The 22,960-nt window shown below is 39.0% G+C and overlaps 2 protein-coding genes across 2 annotated transcripts; both read left to right on the top strand.

Annotated features, from left to right (window-relative positions):
• Positions 1 to 6,637: 6,637 nt before the first annotated feature.
• Positions 6,638 to 7,612, top strand: LOC121399707 (olfactory receptor class A-like protein 1). Its single transcript, XM_041581247.1, has one exon. It carries the CDS (start codon positions 6,638 to 6,640, stop codon positions 7,610 to 7,612), a length of 975 nt encoding a protein of 324 aa, XP_041437181.1.
• Positions 7,613 to 21,729: 14,117 nt separating this feature from the next.
• LOC121399706 (olfactory receptor class A-like protein 1) lies at positions 21,730 to 22,698 on the top strand. The gene has a single exon (XM_041581245.1). The coding sequence runs from the start codon at positions 21,730 to 21,732 to the stop codon at positions 22,696 to 22,698; it is 969 nt and encodes a 322-aa protein (XP_041437179.1).
• Positions 22,699 to 22,960: the final 262 nt, after the last annotated feature.

Here is a 22,960-nt window from a genome sequence, read left to right as displayed (position 1 = left end):
AATAGTACTTCCCTAAAGCAGGGAAGATTTGGGTCTCCAAAGATGCCCCAGTAGCTCTCCATTTTCTTTTCTGATGATTCACTGCACATGCTCTGTGCTGCTGTCAGTAACTGAGCTTAGGGACCAACTCACATTATACTTTATAAACAGAAAATAAATGTCACAATACAAGGCTGATTAGATAATGATTAAATACATATTATTGGTACATTTCAGCTCAACAAACAGTGTAATAAGCATCATAATGTAATAATAAGCATTGTAGCAACAGCTTATATGACAGAAAAATCCAATTTTCTGCTTTGTGTCAACCCCTAAATTTAGCTTCTCAACAGCTGCTCAGAGCCCACTGAGTATGTGAGTGTCACAGACACTTTCCAAGGTGGTGACCCCCTGTGACAAGTTTGAAGTCCTGGATTATTGCTGCTATTGAGAAGCTGAAACTTTAGGCTTGTGCAATAAGTTCAGTATGTAAAATATGGAATTTTTAAAATATTAATATGTCCACATCCATGACTGTGAAAGGCCGGGAGTGGAGGGGATATTATGACCATACTTACCAATCCACTCTTTCCCTTGCTGTGACCACTCACCCCTAAACTCACCAATAAAACAGACAACACCAATTTTTTGTTGGATAATGATGGCCGCAGCTTATTTATTAATCTTTTCCAAGTTCAAACATTTTCAACCACCAATAACTGTAATAAAATGAACTGTTTATAAAACAATTAACATTTTTATTATACATAACATTCCATAACAGCATTTTTGTTATCCTAATTATTTATGACCTATTCTGATTCCCTTGGTCTAGGGATTACCATCCTGTGCATTGTACCTCCGTACTGCTGCACCCTTCATGAATTTTGTTTACCCATCAGCCGCAATACATCGACTCAATGGTACTTTCAATTTTTGTACCACCATGGGTCCCCATGCCCGAGCTGACTAGTTATATATAATGTTCCTCCTTCTCTCCGGAACCCCTCATAGTTCCTCCTTTTAACTCCCTTCTTTCCCAGGACCACCGCCACAGCAAAGGGGTACTGACACCTTAGTAACCTTTGCTCCCCCACACTGCTGAGGCCCTTTCCAAACCGTCCTGCAAAGACATGTTTAAAATGTCTAAACCAATCTTATTCAAGTGTACCCCATCACTTCTGTACACTCCCATTTTCTTAGCTTCCAACTCCATATGTCTTAGGGCCAAACCACCTGTTCTCACTGCAAACTTCCCCACTTACCTGTTTACCTTCACCCTGGCTTTGCTTACTGCCTTGTTGGATCTCGCCCCTCTCCATGTGAATCTGTCCACTATGTCCGACCACACTATTAAGGTTCTAGGGAAGCGGCGGAGCAATCGCCACCAATCGCATTTTATATCCTGTATTAGTAACCTCATGGGGACTGAGCTAAGGTCATTCCCTCCAGCATGCAAAACCAGAATTTGCGGGGACCCGTATTTGTCTGCATAACGTGACAGTAACTGCAACAACCTACCCCAACATAAACCACGGAACCCCAGTCAGCTCACCGTCGCCTTGTGCCGATCAAATCCCAACTGCCATTTGTAAACACTGGCATCGGCATGCAGAGCAGCCCAGTAAACATAAGAGTGACCTGCAATCCAAATCGACACTGGACCTGTGAGTCAAAATAATAAAAGTTTGCACTGTGAGCGAACATAAAGCTTGTATCTCCCAGACCTCCACCTCCCAATGCCCTTGATGGTCTCTACCGGTAACCCCAGTGCAGCTGCCTCCGTGGCTGCCCTATGCGGAACGAATGTGGTTTAAAGCACTCAGACTGTCTCCCATCCTAAACTCTGCAGCCTGGAATTGGAACCTGGTTAAGAATGTTCCGTCCTGGTGCATCAATAGGGGACCTGGCAAGTTCGGTCGAACTTCCAGGTAGCACTGGTACATTACTAGAGGGCAGCAACCCGTGCCCGCCGCCCTCCCCAGCCGAATTACCTGCCCCTTACCAGTCTTGGACATTCGCAAATGCAATACCAATTGTTCACTCTCAACTTTACAATCTGTCACCATCAGGCCTTCCGGTTCTGTTTGGTTTTTTCAATAATTTGGATCATCATATCTTATGTATAAGATATGTATATGTATTCTGTATAAAAAATAAATAAAGTTATACTGTTATGGGAAAACTTGTTATTATCAGTTAATAATGCTGCTCCTTCAGACTTCTGTGCTGAAACCCATTTTTCAAAATATAAAATTGATTTTTTATATTTAATTTTGAAATCTGACATGGGGCTAGACATATTGTCAGTTTGCCAGGGGTCCCCAGTCATGTGACTTCTGCTCTGATGAACTTCAGTCACTCTTTACTCATGTACTGCAAGTAGCACCCCCCTCCCTCTCCCCTCAAAAGTTACATCTGCCATTGACTTCTACATGAACAGGCTTTAGCTTGAGTATTTGCCGATTTTTAGCAGCTTTGGGGCATAATAAATCTCTAAAACTTCGACAACAAAGTTGACAAGAAAAAAATCAAGGCTTCATAAATAGGCCCATCGAAGTCAACTCAGAGTTCAATGACCTTGCGCTTTTATATAGTCATTGAACTCCTCAGTGACTTATAATTTCCTTATATTTTACAAAATAGGTGTAACGGTTGGCACCCTGAATCTAGAACCGATGCCAAGCACCCTGGTCTCGGCTCGTGCTTCTGCCTGTAGCAGTCGCCTTTGGCCTCGGGAGGAGCCCTCAGCTACTCAGATGCCACCAGGTCTTAAAATGAGAGGTGCAAGGCGAAGGGTTCTAGAGAAGCAGAGGGGCACAACAGTAAGGCAGAGTCTTTGGGCTGAAGGTCACAGTACAAGGCATGAGACAAAATCAAAGTCAGATCAGGCCAGGTCGGGTCAGGCAGAGAATAAGCGTAGTCAGGTAGGCAAGGGTCAAACCGGGTAATCAATCAGCAAGGATTTAGCAGAAGAGGTAGTCAATGGTCAGGAATCAGAAGTTCAGTATTGTCAATAGCCAGGCAGGGGTCACAACAGGAATCAAAATACAGATTAATCAGAAGCTCTAAAGCACAGAAGCACCAGGAACAAGATCCTATCACAGGCAAGGTGCTGTGGCTTTAATAAGCCTTTTATAGTTTTCAAATCTGGTGCCTTTGCGCGCTGGCATCATCACGCCAGCGCGCCTGTGCCTTTAAATAGCGAGGAGGCGCGTGCGCACCCTTATGAATCCAAGATGGCATCTGAAACGGAGCAGAGTGGCGGGCGTCCCCGCCGGTGGCGCATCGGGCGTCCCCGCCACACAACTGGACCACCAGGGTAAGATGAATTTACTACAATAGAGTTTTTTTCACTATGTAATAATCAATGAACATTTATGCAAGTCCCTAAAGCCTAATGCACTTTGTTTTACACTGGGTTACTATTCAGAATTGTTTTGGAAATCTTCATACTTGTCTGACCATGAAGATTTTTATTCATCCAGGTCATGCTATATCTACATAGTCATCCCATATGTAGCTAGAGTTTAGGAGAAACTCAGGAGGATTTTCAACAAACACCACGTCCCTGTGTTTTTCAAACCTAGCAAAACACAAAAACTGGTACACCCAAAGGATCCAACACTTAATGAAAAACAAAGCAATGTGGTATATGCAGTCCATTGTTGCGAGGAGTACACTGACCTACACATTGGGGAGACAGAACAATTGCTCACCAAGCGAATGGGTTAGCATAGGAAGATGAACTCTACAGGCCAAATTTCCATTCATGCAACTCTCACAAGTAACACGTGTTTCTAGGAGTTGCATGATACTTTGGTAATCCTATCACAGAATTACAGCTCTGTGGAGTTCAGATGTCACCTCTCTGAAGAGCTACGATGTTCCATTGTGATTGGATTAGTGGAAGAGTTTATATGCCGAGGACTTCCCACACCAGTCATTTGAACTGAAGAAGCTGCTCGGATGAGTCGTGAAATGTCTTCAATGATTGCTTAGCAAGTCCAGTTGTTTTAGAACGTCATACTTGTCATTGTCTGGCCTTTTGATAGAAATGGGGAATGGTCATGGTATAGGCACACAAGGCAAATGACCTTAGCAGAGGGCCTTCTAACACCTGGGCCCATCTGGAGTTTTCCTGGTATCCCAGTGGGCAATCCAACACTGAAGTTGTTTCACCCATGGAACAATTTTGCTGTGACCTAGCACCAACTTTCTTCTAGCACTTACACTCCATGAGATCTGAGTGTACATTTGCCCCAGTGCCCCAGTGCTCTAACAATAAATATGTCAGCTCCTACTTGTGTCCACATAATATACAGTGTATGGACAGAAGGAGCAATTTGTGCAGACAACACACTATACTATGACGAACTTCTATTCAAATGATATAAAACAAATATACTCAGCAAAACTTCCCTTTAAGGCATTAGTTACTGCCTTGGGAAAATTAGCAGAGAATTGGTTATGTCCCAAACGATATGATCCCTAATGTTTTAATTACTTTAGTAAGCAGTTGGCTATGCATTAGAACAATGTAATTATTCCCTTGCACATTACTCTGAGGGACTCAGCATCTATAAAACTCACAAATATCCATTGTATTGTAGCCCAGATGCATTATTTTAGTCAAGACCAGGTAAGCATGTCAGTTATTCTATAGTTTTTCAATATATATGGCAGCATTTCAGCAGATATGCCTCCAAATATAAGGCAATACTACAATTATGGGGAGAGGTCATACATTTACTACAGCTACCTACAGCAATGTTTACTTTCAAATAGTAAATTCCTTCTAAATCAGCGTATATAAATATATATATATATATATATATATATATATATATATATATATATATATATATATATATATATATATATATATATATATATATATATATATATATATATATATTTTAGGTTTACCTAAGGGGGCTGTTTATTAGGAAGATAATCTAAATAACCATATAGATTTTCTTCCCTAGTTCCAAATAGAAACATCATAGTTAAATTTAGAATGGAAAACAGATGTTCTGCGGTCTTAAACTATTCCTATATACGTGTATACAGATACTGTATATCTGTTATGAGTAATTATACAGTATATTTTCATGCATCATACACATTTCTTTACACATTACTGAGTACTGTACACCATTGGGGAAGGGAGGGTTGTTAGTAAGGATTAGGATCCGGGTCAAGTAGAGCTTTTTAATAGAGCACAACATAGGGGGTCAATCTCTTTCTTTAAAATTCTAGCAGGTGCTATAAATCTATTTTAAAAACATTTAAACGTGTCACATTCACTTTTGTTTCTATCCTCCCTGGAACTTATATAAATGTCCAAAAACGTCCAGTATTTGGGATATATGAGAGAGTTTACTTAGAAGACTGGTCACCCACTATTTAATATAAATTTGATACTTAATAAATAATTTATATTGAGAGTCTATTTGGGATAGTTTAGAAGCAGGGCTGACAAACAAAAACACAGCTGGCAGTCAATGGGCAGAGGTGTCAGTCAATGGGGGGAACATAAAAATGAATATAAGGGACTTTACGGTAATATACACACAATAAATCATACTTTCCTGAAAATGTATAAATACAGATGAGCTCAGACTGGGATTTGGTGGGTTGCCTTGGTGTAGCAGCACAGGTATCTATACTCCACCACTTACTGCACAACAATACACACACACACAACCCACTTGACTCAGTCTCTCTTACACACAGACACCATCCAATACACATAAGCAGACTAAGGCTCTCCTCCAAACTGAATCAGAAACATACGGCATCATGTGACCGGGCTGAGGCTCAGAGATGATACAGTTAGCAAATAATGTTATCAGCAGAGAGGCGAAAAATCCTTATATCCCAGTTTGATATTTAATAAATCACCTACTATTTTTGATGCAGCTTTCTCATGATTTCGTGCAAAGTGGTCCGTTTCCTATAATTATGACCTGCCCTTTGGTTTTAGATATATCTTGTGGGTATTTGCCATAGAGAAGTTTAGAGGCATCACAAGCACATGCAGTATGTATGATCAAAGATCCTTATTGCAAGTAGTAATATACAGCTTTTCTATTTATTTCTAAGGTATGGTTCTTAGCAGGAAAACAGCATTTCATGAATGGACAGACAAAAATGTGGTCTCGCCAAGCTACAGAGTAAATGATGAATTTGTTTCCTGTATGTGTATTATTACTGGATTCTGAGGCAAAAACATTTCGACAATGCCATTCCAGCTCTAAAGCATAAAATCCTTGAGGACTGCATTCAGTTGGATACCACAAGGTTAAAGAGTTTCAGGAATCCACGGGCAAATAATATTCACTGTAGTGAAGAAAAAAATTGATTTTGGAAATATATGCAACAGTTGAAATCATGTAAATGCATCAAACTATAAAAGCAAACATCTGCAGTGCCAGGGGGCACCTTTTCAACTTAAAGCTTTTGGATTTGTTATTAATATTGTTGTTGTTATTAGAATTCCTACCAACGATCATTTTTTCTGAATTGTTCACAGATTTTGGTGTTTAGAGTAAAAGCTGTGACCAGCCAATATAAAAAGAACGGCATTATCATTTGCTAAATATATGGTTATGACATTAAACCTAGTAAAGGGAGTAAAGTTCCGTGGTCCATGGCAGTAAATTTTCAACTTAAAGCCGTTGGTTTTGTTTCCCTGGTCATAATTGGCATTCCTGCCAATGTTTTACTTTTTCTGAGATTTGTGCAAATTGGGCGTGTAGAGAAAACTCTCTTACCAACCAACATAGTAAGGATGGCACTATCATTAGCGAATCTCTTAGTTCTACTTTCCCGTGTGCTACTACAAGCTTTGTACTCCATAGGGTTAAAAAATGTACTCAATGACCAACAGTGCAAATTATTTATTTTTGTCTTCAGAGTAAGCAGAGCCATGTCCATTTGTATAACCAGTTTCCTTAGCTGTCACCAATGTATAATTATTGCTCCGGCCACAGGAAAATGGAAATGGCTCAAACAAATTATCAGTCGTCATGTTTCACTAATAATTGCATTGTTTTTGGCAATGAATATGGCTCTTTATCCTTCTGCAGTTCTGTTTGGAAGGGCGACAACCAATGAAACACTATCACCGTACTCACTGCATTTAGTATATTGTGATATGGACTTTATGAGTTATGCATCTTACATAATAAACGGTTTGGTATCTGTAATACGAGAAATTATATTTGTTGGACTTATGACTCTTTCCAGTATGTACATTCTGTATATTCTGTACCGCCATGGGAAATCAATGAAAGGCAAGCGCAGTTCTGACAAGGGCCAACGGAAGACAGTTGAATACAAGGCCTCGCAATCTGTTGTCTTATTGGTTGTAATGTATATGGCCTTGTTTGGCATGGATAACGCTGTTTGGATCTACACTCTGACAATGGCCAATGTGAATGCGGATGTGAGTGACACTAGATTGTTCCTTGCTGCGTCCTTCGCTGTCCTGAGTCCTATTCATATCTTTGCAACCACACCTAAGTTGCACTTGTTATTAAAAAATCCTTGGAGAAAGAAAACTGTAGAGATGCAAATTAGCATTTCACTTGAGAAAGGAAATACTGTATACAGTTTACAATAGTGCTAAAATACACAGTCATTTTAATACTTATCTAGTGAACAAGATTGTGGTGGTAAAGGGGTGGTTCACCTTTACGTTAACATTTCGTATGTTATAGAATGGTCAATTCTAAGCAACATTTCAATTGGTTTTCATTATTTATTTTTTTTATAGATTTTAAATGTTTTGCCTTCTTCTTCTGAATCTTTCAAAAAGAGTCACGGACCCTATCTAAAAATCAAATGCTCTGTAAGGCTACAAATGTATTGTTATTATTACTTTTTATTACTCATCTTATTATTGAGGCCTTCTCCCATTCCGATTGCAGTCTCTTATTTATGACTAGAAACATTTCTTCTTTTAAATCAGGGAATGATTGAATAAAAAATACCCAGATAGAAATTTAATCTGCTCAAATTTATGTAAGTGATTCAATTCTCATCATAATTTCTATATATTTATATTTTTACTAGTACAAGCCACTTGTGTGTCCACAATTTCCAACTAAGATGTAATTAAAACTTATTGGAAGCCAAACCAGCCTATAGGGGTTATATAGGGGGTTATTTATCAAAGGTCAAACTTTTTATGCCTCGACATGACCTTGACAGGTTTTAGATGGTGTATTTTCCGATTAGAGCTATTTCCAGGGTCAGGGTTTATTAAATCTCGAAAAATTTGAAAGTTGTTTATTTACCCGACAATGTGTTTTTTGACCAAAGAAATTACCTCGAAAACGCGATGAAACTCCTCTGATGAAGTGCCCAATGGCGCGAAATGCGTCAGGATGGAGTGGCTGACACAAGTTATGCAGACTGGGGGGAGACACTTCCATGTGGTTTGTGATGCATGAACACTTTTACATGGATTGTGTAAATTTGAGAATGCTGATGTAACTATCTTTGGTGAATTTGGCCAAATAAATCTTTGAAGTGAGATATTGTACATGCTTCTAATTTTGAGTGTTTAAGCAATTTTTGGACCCTTGCACAGTGCTCACCCAACGATAGTAATAACCCATATTATCATTTAGTACATTATGCATTATAATCTACAGTTGTGTCCAGTGTCATACTTTCTTTGCTGTATGTATATGCAGTGTTTTGGCTTTGCTCTATCTTTTAAGGCTGATACTTGAAAAAAGATGCAAGTCCATCAAGTTCAACCCCTTATCTCTATATGTCTATATATAACCTGCTTAACTGCTAGTTTATCCAGTGGAAGGCAAAAAAAAAACCTAAAATCTTTCTAAAACACCTCCCTGACTCCAAGATGACAATCAGACCAGTCCGTGGATCAACTTTGTACTATTTTCAATAACTCTGTATGGTCTCACTTGCTAAAAAGTGATCCAGCCCTTTCATAAAGCTATCTCATGTTTCTGCTAGTGATGGGCGAATTTGGGGCGTATTGATTCATGAAAAATTCGCCGGTGTTAAAAAAAATGGACCCTGGCTGACGTGTCCATTTTTTTTTGATGTCGCCAAATTTTCGCGGCAGTTTCACAAATTTTTTTGCCGGCGGCGAATCGCGGGAATTCGCTGCGAATTCCTGCCTGGCGAATAAATTCACCCATCACTAGTTTTTGCCAGTACAACTGATTCAGGGAGATAATTCAATAAATTCACAGCTCTCACTGTAAAAAACCCTTTCCGAATATTTATCTGGAACTCTCTTCTAATCAGAATGGATGCCCTTGTGTCTGCTGGAAGGATCTACTGGTAAATAAAGCATTAGAGAGACTGAAGTGTTTTAAATCAATGAGAATATAATGTACTGTTGTCCTGCACTGGTAAAACTGATCTGTTTGCTTCAGAAAGACTACTTTAGTTTATATAAACAAGCTGCTGTGTAGCCATGGGGGCAGCCATTTAAAGCTGAAAAACGTGTATCCTGTGCTTCAATGGTAGCCCCCCATGGCTACACGACAGCTATAGTTGTATTTCTAAACTATAGTTGTATTTCTAAACTATAGTTGTATTTCTAAACTATAGTTGTATTTATACAACAAACCCACCAGTTTTACCAGTGAAGTGCAATAGTACATTACATGCTTTGATTGTTTGGTGCTACTGTTCCTTTAAAGTATGTTTGAGACTTTTATCGGCTGGACAGATTGGAGCCTCATTTGATTTATTTCACTGCTAAGCGAGTGCCATGTAGATCCATTTTTGTCATACTAAGAACATTCATATGGCACGGTACCTGATAGAGACAGTGACATACGCACATCAGGTCACTGGGAGTTTTAGGGGTTGTCCTAAAGTCTTTGTAGACTTTCCTATATCTTGAGTTTCCACCTGGAGTCATTTGATATACAGTATTCACTTATAGAAGTTGCAGGATTGTGGACTTTCTAAATGGCATTCCTTGTTCCTGGTAGAGCCTATTGCCCTCCCATTGAGAAAAGAATAACTTGCTATTTCGCAGAAAGTACTGACATGGAGTTCATCAAGGGAAAGGAAAGGTTGCTTTTTACTTAACATAATATTCTTTTGATGGACGAACTCCATATTGAGACGGCCCATCCTTTTCCTGTAGTTTTAGGAGCCTTTTATAAGGACAACTGAAAATGGAGACAAACTTTGATGGAGTTAAGTAGAAAAATGTTCACCCTTACATTAATATGCCCCCAATGTGCTGTTCCATTGTATAGCATGTTTTCTAAAGGAGCAAGTATCATAACAATAAATTAACAAATTCTAAGAAATGTTTGTGTAAAGTTCTCTTTCTCTCCTCCTAGTGATACAATACTTTGGAGTGACTCTGGCTTATTCGTTTATATTACTGATGTACCCTGAGGCCGAAATACTTAAAAAAAAACTCACATTCAATTTTCAAAGCAACAGATGTCATAAATCATAGGAAGACTCCGTCTATACTCAGTATGCCTAAAGTGCCATGGCAATAAATGTGCAACTTAAAGCTGCTAGATTTCTTTGTTTTCTCATAATTGGGATTCCTGCGAATATTTCACTAATCCTGAGATTTACTCACATTGGTTTCCTAGAGAAAAAGCTCTTACCAGACAAAATAATAAGGAAGTCACTTTCATTCGCTAATCTCTTTGTTCTGATTTCTAGTATAGTACCACAAGCTTTAAGCAAAACAGTTGAATACAAGGCATCATGGGCCAATTCAACTTACAATGTACATGGCCTTGTTTGGCATGGATAGCTCAATGTGGCTTTACAGACTAACCATGATCAATGTGGATCCAGATGTAAATGATACTAGAGTGTTTCTTGTTGCCTCCTTCACTGCCCTGAGTCCTATTCATATCTTTGCAACCGCTCCTAAATTACACTTTTTCTTTCAAGGGCCATATAAAAAGAGAACTACTGATATACAGACTATAATTACAATTGAGAACAGAAATACTGCACAAAACTCACATGGAGTATAAAATCTGCGCAAGGGTGGTGCTTATCAAATATGATTTAAGATAGGAAGAACCAGATTATCACAAATTTTAGTGGTTTGAACAACATTTCCTAAACAACATTTAGGAGCTAATTTATAAAGGGTCATTGGCCAAGATCAGGAGTTGTTAAATTAAAATTTGATTAGATACCAGAACAGTCTAGACATATTCTCTGAAAATTCTCTCTATAGGAAGCACAATAGCAAGCACTTCTTGAACTTCCAAATATCCTCAGGATTTAAGGGCTTCCAGAATGGTTTGGTATTACAAACCTATGGCTTCTACCACCCCATGTTAATAGTCTTGTGTTGTTTTATATTTAGGAGATATTTTATATAACATTCATATTCAGATACTTTATATTACTCATCATTCCTCAAAACATGTAGTGATGCAGAAAGAAAAACTTTTGAAAGCATTTTACTTCCTAAAACTGTCATTAGAGCTGCAGAGAGATGTTTACAGGTCAGAAGATAGGCTGAAATGAAGAGTGGGAGTGTCTGTTCTCTTACAGGAAGTGATCACAGCACTGACTGACAGGCTGAACTCTGCAGGGAAAACCCTGACCTCCCACCCTCTGTCCTGTGTTTTTCCATCCTGCACATAACTGTGTTGCTGCCTGATCATTCACTTATAACAATATACCTTAAATGTTCAACATAAAGCAATAGATGTGAAGGTGAATACAAACTGTAATAGTAATGTAATAGTAATAATTTCTTTTATTTAAAGTACAACAGTATGCTCTTGTGTTCCACAGCAAATAGGCGTCAGTCACAAATATACCTGCCTAGCTGGACATAGTCTTTAGTCCATAATGCATTGCTATACACTGTACAACTCTCTACCTCTATTATATTATAAAAGTTATACAAACAGTGTACATTAGTATTTACTGTTATAATATTCCATAACAGCAGCTGTAGGTTTGTTTTCCTTCACATTCAGGGTCGGACTGGGCCGACGGGATGCTGGGGAAAAAACCCGGTGGCCCCGCCAGCCCAGATCCGCCACCTGGATTTGTTCCTGGGGCTTCTGCCTCAGGGCTTCCCTCCAGACCCTGAGGGCTACTGCCTCAGGGCCTCCTGTCCGGCAACCACGCTGCCACTCATGTGTGCAAGTGCACACTTGCACATGTGCGTCAGCACATCTTGTTGCCACAACCAAACAGTGCATGCGTTGAAATGCATGCGCGAGTGCACACACGTAGGGGGAGGGACAGGAGGAAGTGAGGCAGCAGCCCTCGGATTCCCGACGGGGTCCGTGAGACAGAAGCCCTGGTGGACCCCGGGCCCCCGTCCGACCTTGTTCATATTGATATATGATCAGGTGCAAGGAGTTGCAAGGGAATAAATGCAGCACTATAGGACAATTTATGTTTAATTGCAGGGAATTGCAAGGGAAGAAATGCAGCTGTTCTGGGACAATTTATGACCAGGTGCTGGAAGTTGCAATGGGAAAATGCAGCTGTTGTGAAACAGTTTATGGTCAGGCACAGGGAGTTGCAAGGAATACATGCAGATGTTCTGGAAAAATTTATAATTAGGTGCAATTAGTTGCAAGGTAAAATACAGCTGTTCTGGAATGATTTATGATCAGATGCAGGGAGTTGCAAGGGGAAATGCAGCCGTTGTGGAACAGTTTGTGGTCAGGTGCAGGGAGTTGTAAGGGAATAAATGCAGCTGTTTTGGGACAATTTATGATCAGGTGCACGGAGTTACAAGGTAAAAATGCAGCTGTTATGGAACAATTTATGTTTGGGTGCAGGGAGTTGCAAGGGAATAAATGCAGCTGATGTTCTGGAATTGTATAACATAATAACAGATGCAGGGAGTTACAAAGGAAAACTGAAACAAGTTGATTGCTTTTGGTATACAACATAATACTGTGTAGAAAATGACTATGGTATTTACACTAACTGGTAATACACATTGCCCCCAGAAAAGAATAAATTACTTTTATTAGCAGATTATGTATTATTTATACAGAAGTTTGCTTTTTTTTTTTCCCCTCAATTATTGCAGGGCAAGGGAAAGGAACAAGCAGTGAAGGAAGGGGGATGAAAACTAGCAGGGCAGAGAGGGGTTAAATGTACAGGGCAGAGAAATGTTAAATGTACAGGGCAGAGAGGGAGAGAAACAAACACTACAGAGAGGGGTTAATTGAACAGGGCAGAGAGGGAGAGAAATGAACAATTCAGGGAGGGGAGGGGGGAAAGGAACAGGACAGAGTGGGATGGAAAGGAGCAGTTCAGGGAAGGGAAAACAAGCAGAAATTTTTAACAAAAGCCTGCAGGGAAGGACTGAGTGGGACATCACAAACATGCCCACTCCTCCCTCACTGGCTGCTGCTGTATAGCTTAGGCAGAAAGAGCCGGTGGCTGCAAAGTCTGATACTGGAAAGTCAAGGACAGGAAGTAGCAATGGAGGAGGGATGAGCACAGTTTTCAAGCGAATACAGACGTTATTGATCCAAAAGTAGGGATGTAGCGAACCGCCGAGTATGTGTTCGCGAACGCCGTTCGCGAACACCGGCAAAAAATGCGAACAGTTCGCGAACTGTTTGCGAACTTCGAACATCCGAAAAACGTTCGATTCGAACGATCGAAGGATTTTAATCGTTCGATCGAACGATTTTCGTTCGATTTTAGCGATCGAATGGTCGAATGGTCGAACGATTTTGACGCGAACGCCTATTGGCGAACGTCGCGCGAACTAGTTCGCCGGCGAACAGTTCGCTACATCCCTATCCAAAAGGTATTAAAATAAAAACTATTTATTCTATTTTACATTATTTTACATGGTTTGATGCATTGTGAAAATGTATGCTATATGTCCCCTTCAACAGGCATCACATTTCATATTTTTACAGTATGTATTTAGAATGTTCAGTGAATTTGCTTGCTCTATCTCAAATACATTTTTAACATTCTGCAAAAAGGGTTTATTTGCTTCCAAAGATATTATCAAACTATATGTATATGTAGCGCTATAATAAATTGAGTGACACCATCTCTATTATAAGCTTACTTTCATATATTTGTGCCACAGATTAGACCTTTCCTTCAGGGAGTGAGCCCTCGCAACGGTGTGGAGTCAGGGTGTAGTACAACTGTAACAGTGTGCCAATGCACAAGAATTGGATTCTTTATGCTTAAGCAAGGAAATTATTTATTTACAAGGTCAATCCATGAATGAGCATATAGAGAACATATAGTACAAAGGGTAGCATTATACTCACAGCACCAGAGAACACTTGATCCCTGCAGGCCAAGGAACAGTTACAGCAGTAGACAAGCAGCAATTTCGAAGGTACCCCCAGCTTTCAGCCTTTTCCCTAAGTGGAACCCAGGAGACCTACTAGATCCCTGGTGTCTGTACACTCAGGGGCAAATTCACTAAAGGACGAAGCGCCTAACGCTAGCGTTAATTCGCTAGCGTAGCGCATTTTCGTTTATTCGCCGATTCACTAATGGATGCTGGTGTAAATTCGATAGTGTTACTTCACACCCTTACACCTGGCGAATTTGCACAATGGACATAACTACGCAAATTCACTGACGCGTGAATTTTTCTGAACGCTGCCTTTTACGCCAGACTTGCTTCGCCAAAAAACGCTGGTGTTTTTTCTTTTTTTATGGGTGATAGGCTGAGAAAGATCGAAAAAAAATTTGGGGCTACCCTCTTTCCCCCCTACATTTCCTAACTCATGGCACCTTAACTATACAGTGGGCACATGTGTAGGGCAAAATAAAAATTTTATTTGCTGTTTTGAAGGTTTCCCAGGTTTGTGTAGTGATGCTACATATACATCCATTGTAACTTCAATTTTGCGCCGTATGCAAATTAATCATCGCTAGCGTAACTTTGCTATGCTTGGCGAATTAACGCTAGCACAACTTCGCAACCTTATGCTTCCGCTGAGCGCAACTTCGGATTTTAGTGAAATTGCGGAGCGCTGGCGAAAATACGCCTGGCGAAGTGCGGCGAAGTGGACGCTGGCGCAACTACGAATCTTAGTGAATTTGCCCCATAATCCCTACTTCTGGGCAATTAGTACCCGGGATCTTAATCCCTCTGACTCTCCTCGTCGGAGCCTTGAGCTGCTCATCAAAATAACCTATCCATCACTCCTAGAGTGATCTATTAATGAGTATAGTTATCCACTTTACTCGGGCCAAAGCAGCTAGGTTCCACTATCCCTTCCTGCCTGCTGGGTAAGGGCTAAAGTAATGGACCCAGCCTGTATGCTTTCCTAGACCCTTATACTATAGCACAGTGCCATCTAGAGTACAATGTGAGAACTACAGGGGCTTACATAAGCAGAGCATGAACACAGGTCCCCATTAGGACCCATTTAGGTGTCTATAATACTGAGGATTTGCCTGCCAATTTTATGTGAGGGTGTCTAAATTATCACATCCCTACATATATTTTAATATAACACTTTATGGCTCATTTACAAAAGATTCAGAGCACTAAGTATTTGCTCAAGGTGTAGGGTGTAGTGCTGTTGGACACAAGGCAACCCTGTCCTAAGCAGTAAGGACAAGACTCCTTAGCACCATGATCCCCCCCAGCACTTTCTAATTTATGCACCAGAGCAACTTGCACATTAGAGGGTTGGACAGAGGATGCCTACATATTTCCCCTACACGGCTCCTCATAAATACAGTGTTGCCAAATGCAGACAGTGACATAAGGAAGGGGCAGTTCCTGCTCTACATTTTGGAGCACAAAGACCCCCTCTCACTAGGGCACCTCTACAGGGTGGGGTTGCAAAGTGTGAACATCATGACAGCCTGCACTTGTACATTACAACTACCTAATCTCTCTTGACACTGCACACACACTGTGGATTTCTTTGTGATGTTGATTTCCAGAATGATACATCTTACCTAATAAATGGCTTAGTGTCTGTAGTACAAAAGATCATATTTTTTGGACTGATGACTCTTTTCAACATGTTGCGTGTTCTTTTCCACCATGAAAATGCATTGAAGGCAATTTGCCATTCTAACAAGGAATATATGACTATTGAGTATAAGGCTTTATGCCATGTGATCTTGTTTACAAGGTGTTACAATGTGCAGGGCCATGCTTGCCATGAATAACCCAACACTTCTGCCATCAGAAGACACTTAAGGGGGCAGCCAGGGTTTTATATAGCAATTACAGCCATAAGTTCCCATATAAAGCATACATATAAGATGTGAATTTGCAGAGTAACAATCGTTCGCCTGAGTGAAAATGCGCCTGTCGATAGGGTGCAAAACTGCGATAGTGACAATCTCTTTTGCTAGCAATTTGTCCTCTATGCCTGTTAGTAAATTGCCAATGTCCCTGCAAATTTTCACTAGCGATGGCCACTTCACCCTTTAGTAGCACTAGGAAACTTAGGAAGGGAGACTGGGACTGAACATTTTAAATCACTACAAGGAATAGGACTGCAGAAAACAACAGCAGTATTATAAAAGCAGTGCAAAATATATTAAACAGACAGGCAACATAGTTACATAGTTACATAGTTAAATTGGGTTGAAAAAAGACAAAGTCCATCAAGTTCAACCCCTCCAAATGAAAACCCAGCATCCATACACACACCCCTCCCTACTTATAATTTAGAATTCTATATACCCATACCTATACTAACTATAGAGTTTAATATCACAATAGCCTTTGATATTATGTCTGTCCAAAAAATCATCCAAGCCATTCTTGAAGGCATTAACTGAATCAGCCATCACAACATCACCCGGCAGTGCATTCCACAACCTCACTGTCCTGACTGTGAAGAACCCTCTACGTTGCTTCAAATGAAAGTTCTTTTCTTCTAATCTAAAGGGGCGGCCTCTGGTATGGTGATCCACTTTATGGGTAAAAGGTCCCCTGCTATTTGTCTATAATGTCCTCTAATGTACTTGTAAAGTGTAATCATGTCCCCTCGCAAGCACCTACCCTCATAATTTAAGTCTTCCGTCCCTCTAACCAATTTAGTTGCACGTCTCTGCACTCTCTCCAGCTCATTTATATCCCTCTTAAGGACTGGAGTCCAAAACTGAACTGCATACTCCAGATGAGGCCTTACCAGGGACCTATAAAGAGGCATAATTATGTTTTCATCCCTTAAGTTAATGACCTTTTTTATGCAAGACAGAACTTTATTTGCTTTAGTAGCCACAGAATGACACTGCCCAAAATTAGACAACGTGTTATCTACAAAGACACCTAGATCCTTTTCATTTAAGGAAACTCCCAACACATTGCCATTTAGTGTATAACTTGCATTTATATTATTTTTGCATAACCTTGCATTTATCAACATTGAACCTCATTTTCCAGTTTGCTGCCCAGTTTTCCAGTTTAGACAAATCACTTTGCAAAGTGGCAGCATCCTGCATGGAACCTATAGTTCTGCACAATTTAGTATCATCTGCAAAAAAAAGAAACAGTACTTTCAATGCCCACCTCCAGGTCATTAATAAACAAGTTGAAAAGCAAGGGACCTAGTACAGAGCCCTGCGGTACTCCACTAACAACACTGGTCCAATTAGAAAATGTTCCATTTACCACCACTCTTTGTAGTCTATCTTTTAGCCAGTTCTCTATCCAGGTACAAATACTATGTTCACTATTTGTATTTGTCACTATTCTCCATGGCTTTGAAAAAAAGACTTTACATTCATTAAAATAAATGTCCCCAAAGTTTTAATGACTTAGATTACTGAGGCATGAGGGATGTACTAAGGTATAAAAACCTGCAGATTCATTCATTAACTACAATGCATCTGCTAGACTTCCAAAAGAACAGGCAAGTATGAAACTTGTATTCTAAATATTACAGGTTATATACTTAGGAGGTTATTTATCAAACTCCGAAAACAAAAATCACGAAAAATTCAGATTTTTTTTACCAAAAAAAATCAGATTTTTTTCGGAAATGTATTATACCCGAGGCTGAAAATAGTCTGAATCTGAAAATCCGCCATCTCCAAGCTGTCCTGTAGAAGTCAATGGCAAAGGTCCCATTTCAATATCATGGTAGCGCTGAGTTTCGGCCAAAAATATGATTTTTTTCAAATTTTGGAGCCAAGCATCCAATTTTGGTGGAAAAATCTGACGTTTTGTCAGGAAATCAGACTTTTTGGTGGGAAATCAGACTTTTGGCTGGAAAATCCGTTTTCTCCGATTTTTTGCTCAAACCAATTTTAGCAAGCTTTTTCTATGGTAAATAATGTCCAATCGCCAGTTGGTCAGACTTTTTTAATAGAATAATGAGATAAATTCTAACTTTGATTAACAACCCCATTAGTGCAAAGTGCAAAAAAAAAGCAACAAACAGCTATGTGTTTTTCACTAGGCACCCTGCCTGTGCTTAGAACCTATAAGAGCAGGTCTTTGCACTCCAAAATGCAAACACCTGTGCTTTTGAATGTCTGTGTTTGGCAGCAATGTATTTACAATGATGGAGGTGGTACATGGGAACCTCGTTGGATGCCCACTAGCTTGCAAATTAGGTTAAGGTGGACCAGCAGGGTGATGTGGTGCTGTGTACTTATTGCTTGTATATGGCTCTGTTGTGCAGCATTACTGCACATTTGCTGCACTTACCCCCACCCCATCACCACTATTCTGTAACACTGAGAGGCATGATTTAGTGTGGCAGGGACAGTTCTGACAGGGGATCTGATAAAACACCCCTTCATTTATTTCCAAAATGTACACCTGCTTTTGATTGCTTTGAACCCAATTCTCTATTGGTGGTAATGATAAGAATTCAATTTCTTCTTTTAAAAAATCATTTGTACAATATTTATTTAGACAAAAAAAAATGTGTAACTCCAATATAAAAATAAAATCTAAATACTGCTGCGTTCATGTAGAAGTCAATGGGAACTGTCTTTGGCAAACTGAGTTAATTTTTTCAATGCCAGTTTTTCAAATTTTTCAAGCCACTGAAAACGAAAAATTCGAGGTATTCAAACTTTTTCACAATTTTTTTCAATCAAATTTTTATATTTGGATTTTTTACGTTTAATAGAGTTGGATTTAAAAAATGTGAGTTTATTCAACGTAGAGAAAACCTTTAGCATTACACCTATTTAAATTTTGATGAATAAACCCATAAAACTATATGTTCAATGTATATCAAGAATGGTTCAAGGTTTAAGCACATGTAGTGAGCTCATCATTTTAAAAAATGTACAGGACCAAAATCATTTGTATGCATGTTTGCATTTAAATAGAGCTACTGTTCAGTAGAACAATACAATAGAACATACAGTGATTGATACATAAAGTGCTAAGATTGTTGGTAATTTTCTTACCACAACCTCATTATAGAACATGTCTCCGTGAAAAGGTTCTTCAGAATAACTGAGTTATTTATTACGCAAAACACAGGGAAAAATTTCCCAGCGTTTAGTCTAACCCATGCTGTGCTAGAAGCACCCTTGTGCCAGCGCTTGGTCTAACCCACAATCTGGAGTTGACCAGTTGCTATCAACGATAAAAAGCCAATATTTGTACACAAAGAGAAAAGAGAAAAATTGCCAGCACATGGTTTGCCTTTAAAAATAATTATTACAAAAAATTAGGTGTTAGTACCACACTTTGGCCCATATATGTAAGCTCACGTGCCACGTCAAGCATTCAAAGTATGTAGTGCATTTAAAATCAAGTACCCAGCAAACAGTGTGACTGAGTATTAAGACCATAGTGCACTTACCCTTAACTCAGGAGTGCTAGTGAGAAAGTAGGGAGCTTTTAAACCTCAGCCACTTAACATACACCTGTAAATAATTTCCTGTTTTAAAGGGTGAATGGCAGCTATAGGCACAATTTGGCTACAATTCGTACATGAAACACAGAAAAAAATTTTGACCAGCTGCTAGAAGCACCCTTGTGCCAGCACTCGGTCTAACTCACAATCTGGAGTTGACCAGCTGCTATCAATGATAAAAAGCCACAAAGAGAAAGAGAAAAATTGGCAGCAGATGGTTTGCCTTTAAAAATAATTATTTCAAAAAATGAGGGTAAGTACCACACTTTGGCCAAAATATGTAAGCTCGTGTGCCACGTCAATGCCCCGGATTGTACGACCTACACTGTTTGTGAGCATTCTAAATTTGTAGTGCATTTAAAATCAAGTGCCCCAGCAACCAGTGTGACTGAGTAGTAAGACCAGTGTGCAATTACCCTTATCTCAAGAGCTCTAGTGAGAAAGCTGGGAGCCCCAGCCAACAAACATACACTTGTTTGTATTATTACCGTATAGATACTCTTCTCATCTAGCCCTAGACTCTTTATAGAAGACCATTTGGGGATAACTATACTATTAAATGTACTTTTGTAAAGACAAAAACCAATAAACAGTGAGAGACTCTGTCAAGGTTGATGGCGCAAGGGCTGTTATGTCGCACTTACTGAACTTTGTACTGAAGCCAATGTAAATCTTTAACAATAAACCATTTTAATTGCTTAATCTTGCTAAATTGACCTCTCCTGTATTTTCACACAGTTATGTGATTCAAATGGTTTAATACCAGAGATTCACTTTGACTTAAATACAAAGGTATGTTAGATGTTTTGTTACCAGCACTGAAAGAATTTTAGGGTATGTGATAAAATGTCCAATGAGCCATCACCCATGAGTTCTAAAGAGCCTTTTTATGCATTTATGTTTTTGTTTTTTGCATAAATACGGTTTTGAAATTGGCTTTCACATTTATACATAACACACACTGTTAGTTTTGTCACCGGTACTGTTCATTTGTGTTAGTTACTACAACAGTCTTTATTTACAAAAGAGCAAAATGTGATGTTTTTATCACCAAAAATATAAAATTGCCATGTCATCAGTAATTTACTGAAAGACACAAGTTTTGGCAAAATAAATTCACATTGGTGAACATTCTCTTCACATTCACATTTAAAATCTTTTTGTCAGACAAGATTTCTCGAGTGAATCTTCAATTTACCAAGAGCATGAATGGATTTTGTCAGGCTGGCAAAGTTAGAACAGCCACTTTTGCAACTTATGATTAGGGATGGACGAATTGTTTCGCCTTGTTTCACCAAAAAAAATTTCGCCACGCAACAACATTTTTTTGATGCCCATAGACTTTAATGGGCGTCAGCAAATTTTTGGTGAAACAAAACAGGTCAAATTCGGCCATCCCTACTTATGATCTATGTCACCTCCTCCATGTTAATATCCCACATATGTAATTTCTTTATGACATTTTACAATTTATTTATGTATGGGGAAAGTATACTGATGAATTGTTTCAGTCAATTCACCACTTTTCTCTCTCAACAGTGTACTACTATTTTTTGGTAAATATGAGATATTGTTTTCAAAATACACCTGAGAATTGAGGCAAACTTTTGTTTTCAAGTAAGTAAAACTTTAGTTACTATGCCCCCCAGTGGCATACTCGCACTTTAGTTACTATACCCCCCAGCTTCTATTGTATAGCATGTTTTTTAAAGGAGCAAGTATCAAAAATTCTAAAAAATGTTTGTGTAAAGTTCTTTATCTCTCCTCCTAGTGATACAATACTTTGGAGTGAATCTGGCTAATCTGTCTATATTACTGATGGACTCTAAAGCAGAAAGACTTCAACAACTCACATTCAATTTTCAAAGCAACATGTCATAAATCCTAAGAAGACTCCGTTTATACTCAGTGCAGTAAGTGTGCCTAAAGTGCCATGGCCATAAATGCGCAACTTAAAGCTGCTGGATTTCTTTGTTTAATCATAATTGGGATTCCTGCCAATATTTCACTTATCCTAAGATTTGCTCACATTGGTTTCTTAGAGAAAAGGCTCTTACCAGCTAACATAATAAGAATCTCACTTTCTTTCGCAAATCTCTTTGTTTTGATTTCTCGTATAGTACCACAAGCCTTGTTTTCCATTGGACTAAAGCATTTACTCAACAACCAACAGTGCAAATTAGTTATATTTACTTTCAGAGTAAGCAGAGCCATGTCCATTTGTATAACCAGTTTCCTTAGCTGTCACCAATGTATAATTATTGCTCCGGCCACAGGAAAATGGATAAACCTCAAAGTAATGGTCAGTCGTTTTATACCATTAATTCTTTTTTTACTCTTGGCTATGAATATGGGTATTTACCATTTTTCACTTTTGTTTGGAAGGGCAACAACCAATGAAACACTTTCACCGTACACACTGCGCTTAGTATATTGTGATGTTGATTTTATGAACTATTCATATTACATGTTAAATGGTTTGTTATCTACAATACGAGAAATTATATTTGTTGGACTGATGACTCTTTCCAGTATGTACATGGTGTATGTTCTGTTCCTCCATGGAAAATCGATGAAAGGCAAGCGCAGTTCTGACAAAGGTCAACGTAGGACAGTTGAATACAAGGCATCACGAGCTGTCATCTTGTTGGTTATAATGTACATGGCCTTGTTTGGCATGGATAACTCGATGTGGATCTACACACTTACCATGCTCAATGTGGATCCAGATGTAAATGATACTAGAGTGTTTCTTGCTGCCTCCTTCACTGCCCTCAGTCCTATTCATATCTTTGCAACTACTCCTAAATTACACTTTTTCTTTCAAAGTCCATACAAAAAGAGAACTACTGATAAACAGACTATAATTACAAATGAAAACAGAATTACTTTACACAATTAACATAATTAAAAATAAAATCTGCACGGGGATGGTGCTTATATAAACGACCTAAGTAGAGATGAGGAGAGCCTTATCTCAGCTGATTTATTGAGGATCAATGGTCTAGATTGGGTTTGCTTTAGTTGCCTGTTAATATTAGAATATTTAAAAAAATATATCCTTGTCCAAAGATCCACCAAGGAATTCACCTGGTCATAGCAAATTTGTATGTGTCAGTGTTTGCTTGGAATTTAATATTTTCACTCAAATCAGAGATATGAAC

Source organism: Xenopus laevis, chromosome 2L (assembly GCF_017654675.1).
Source record: "Xenopus laevis strain J_2021 chromosome 2L, Xenopus_laevis_v10.1, whole genome shotgun sequence".
NCBI classification, from domain to species: Eukaryota; Metazoa; Chordata; class Amphibia; order Anura; family Pipidae; genus Xenopus; species Xenopus laevis.
The sequence above is the reverse complement of the archived record's forward strand: the minus strand, read 5'-3'. Positions and strand labels throughout refer to the sequence as shown.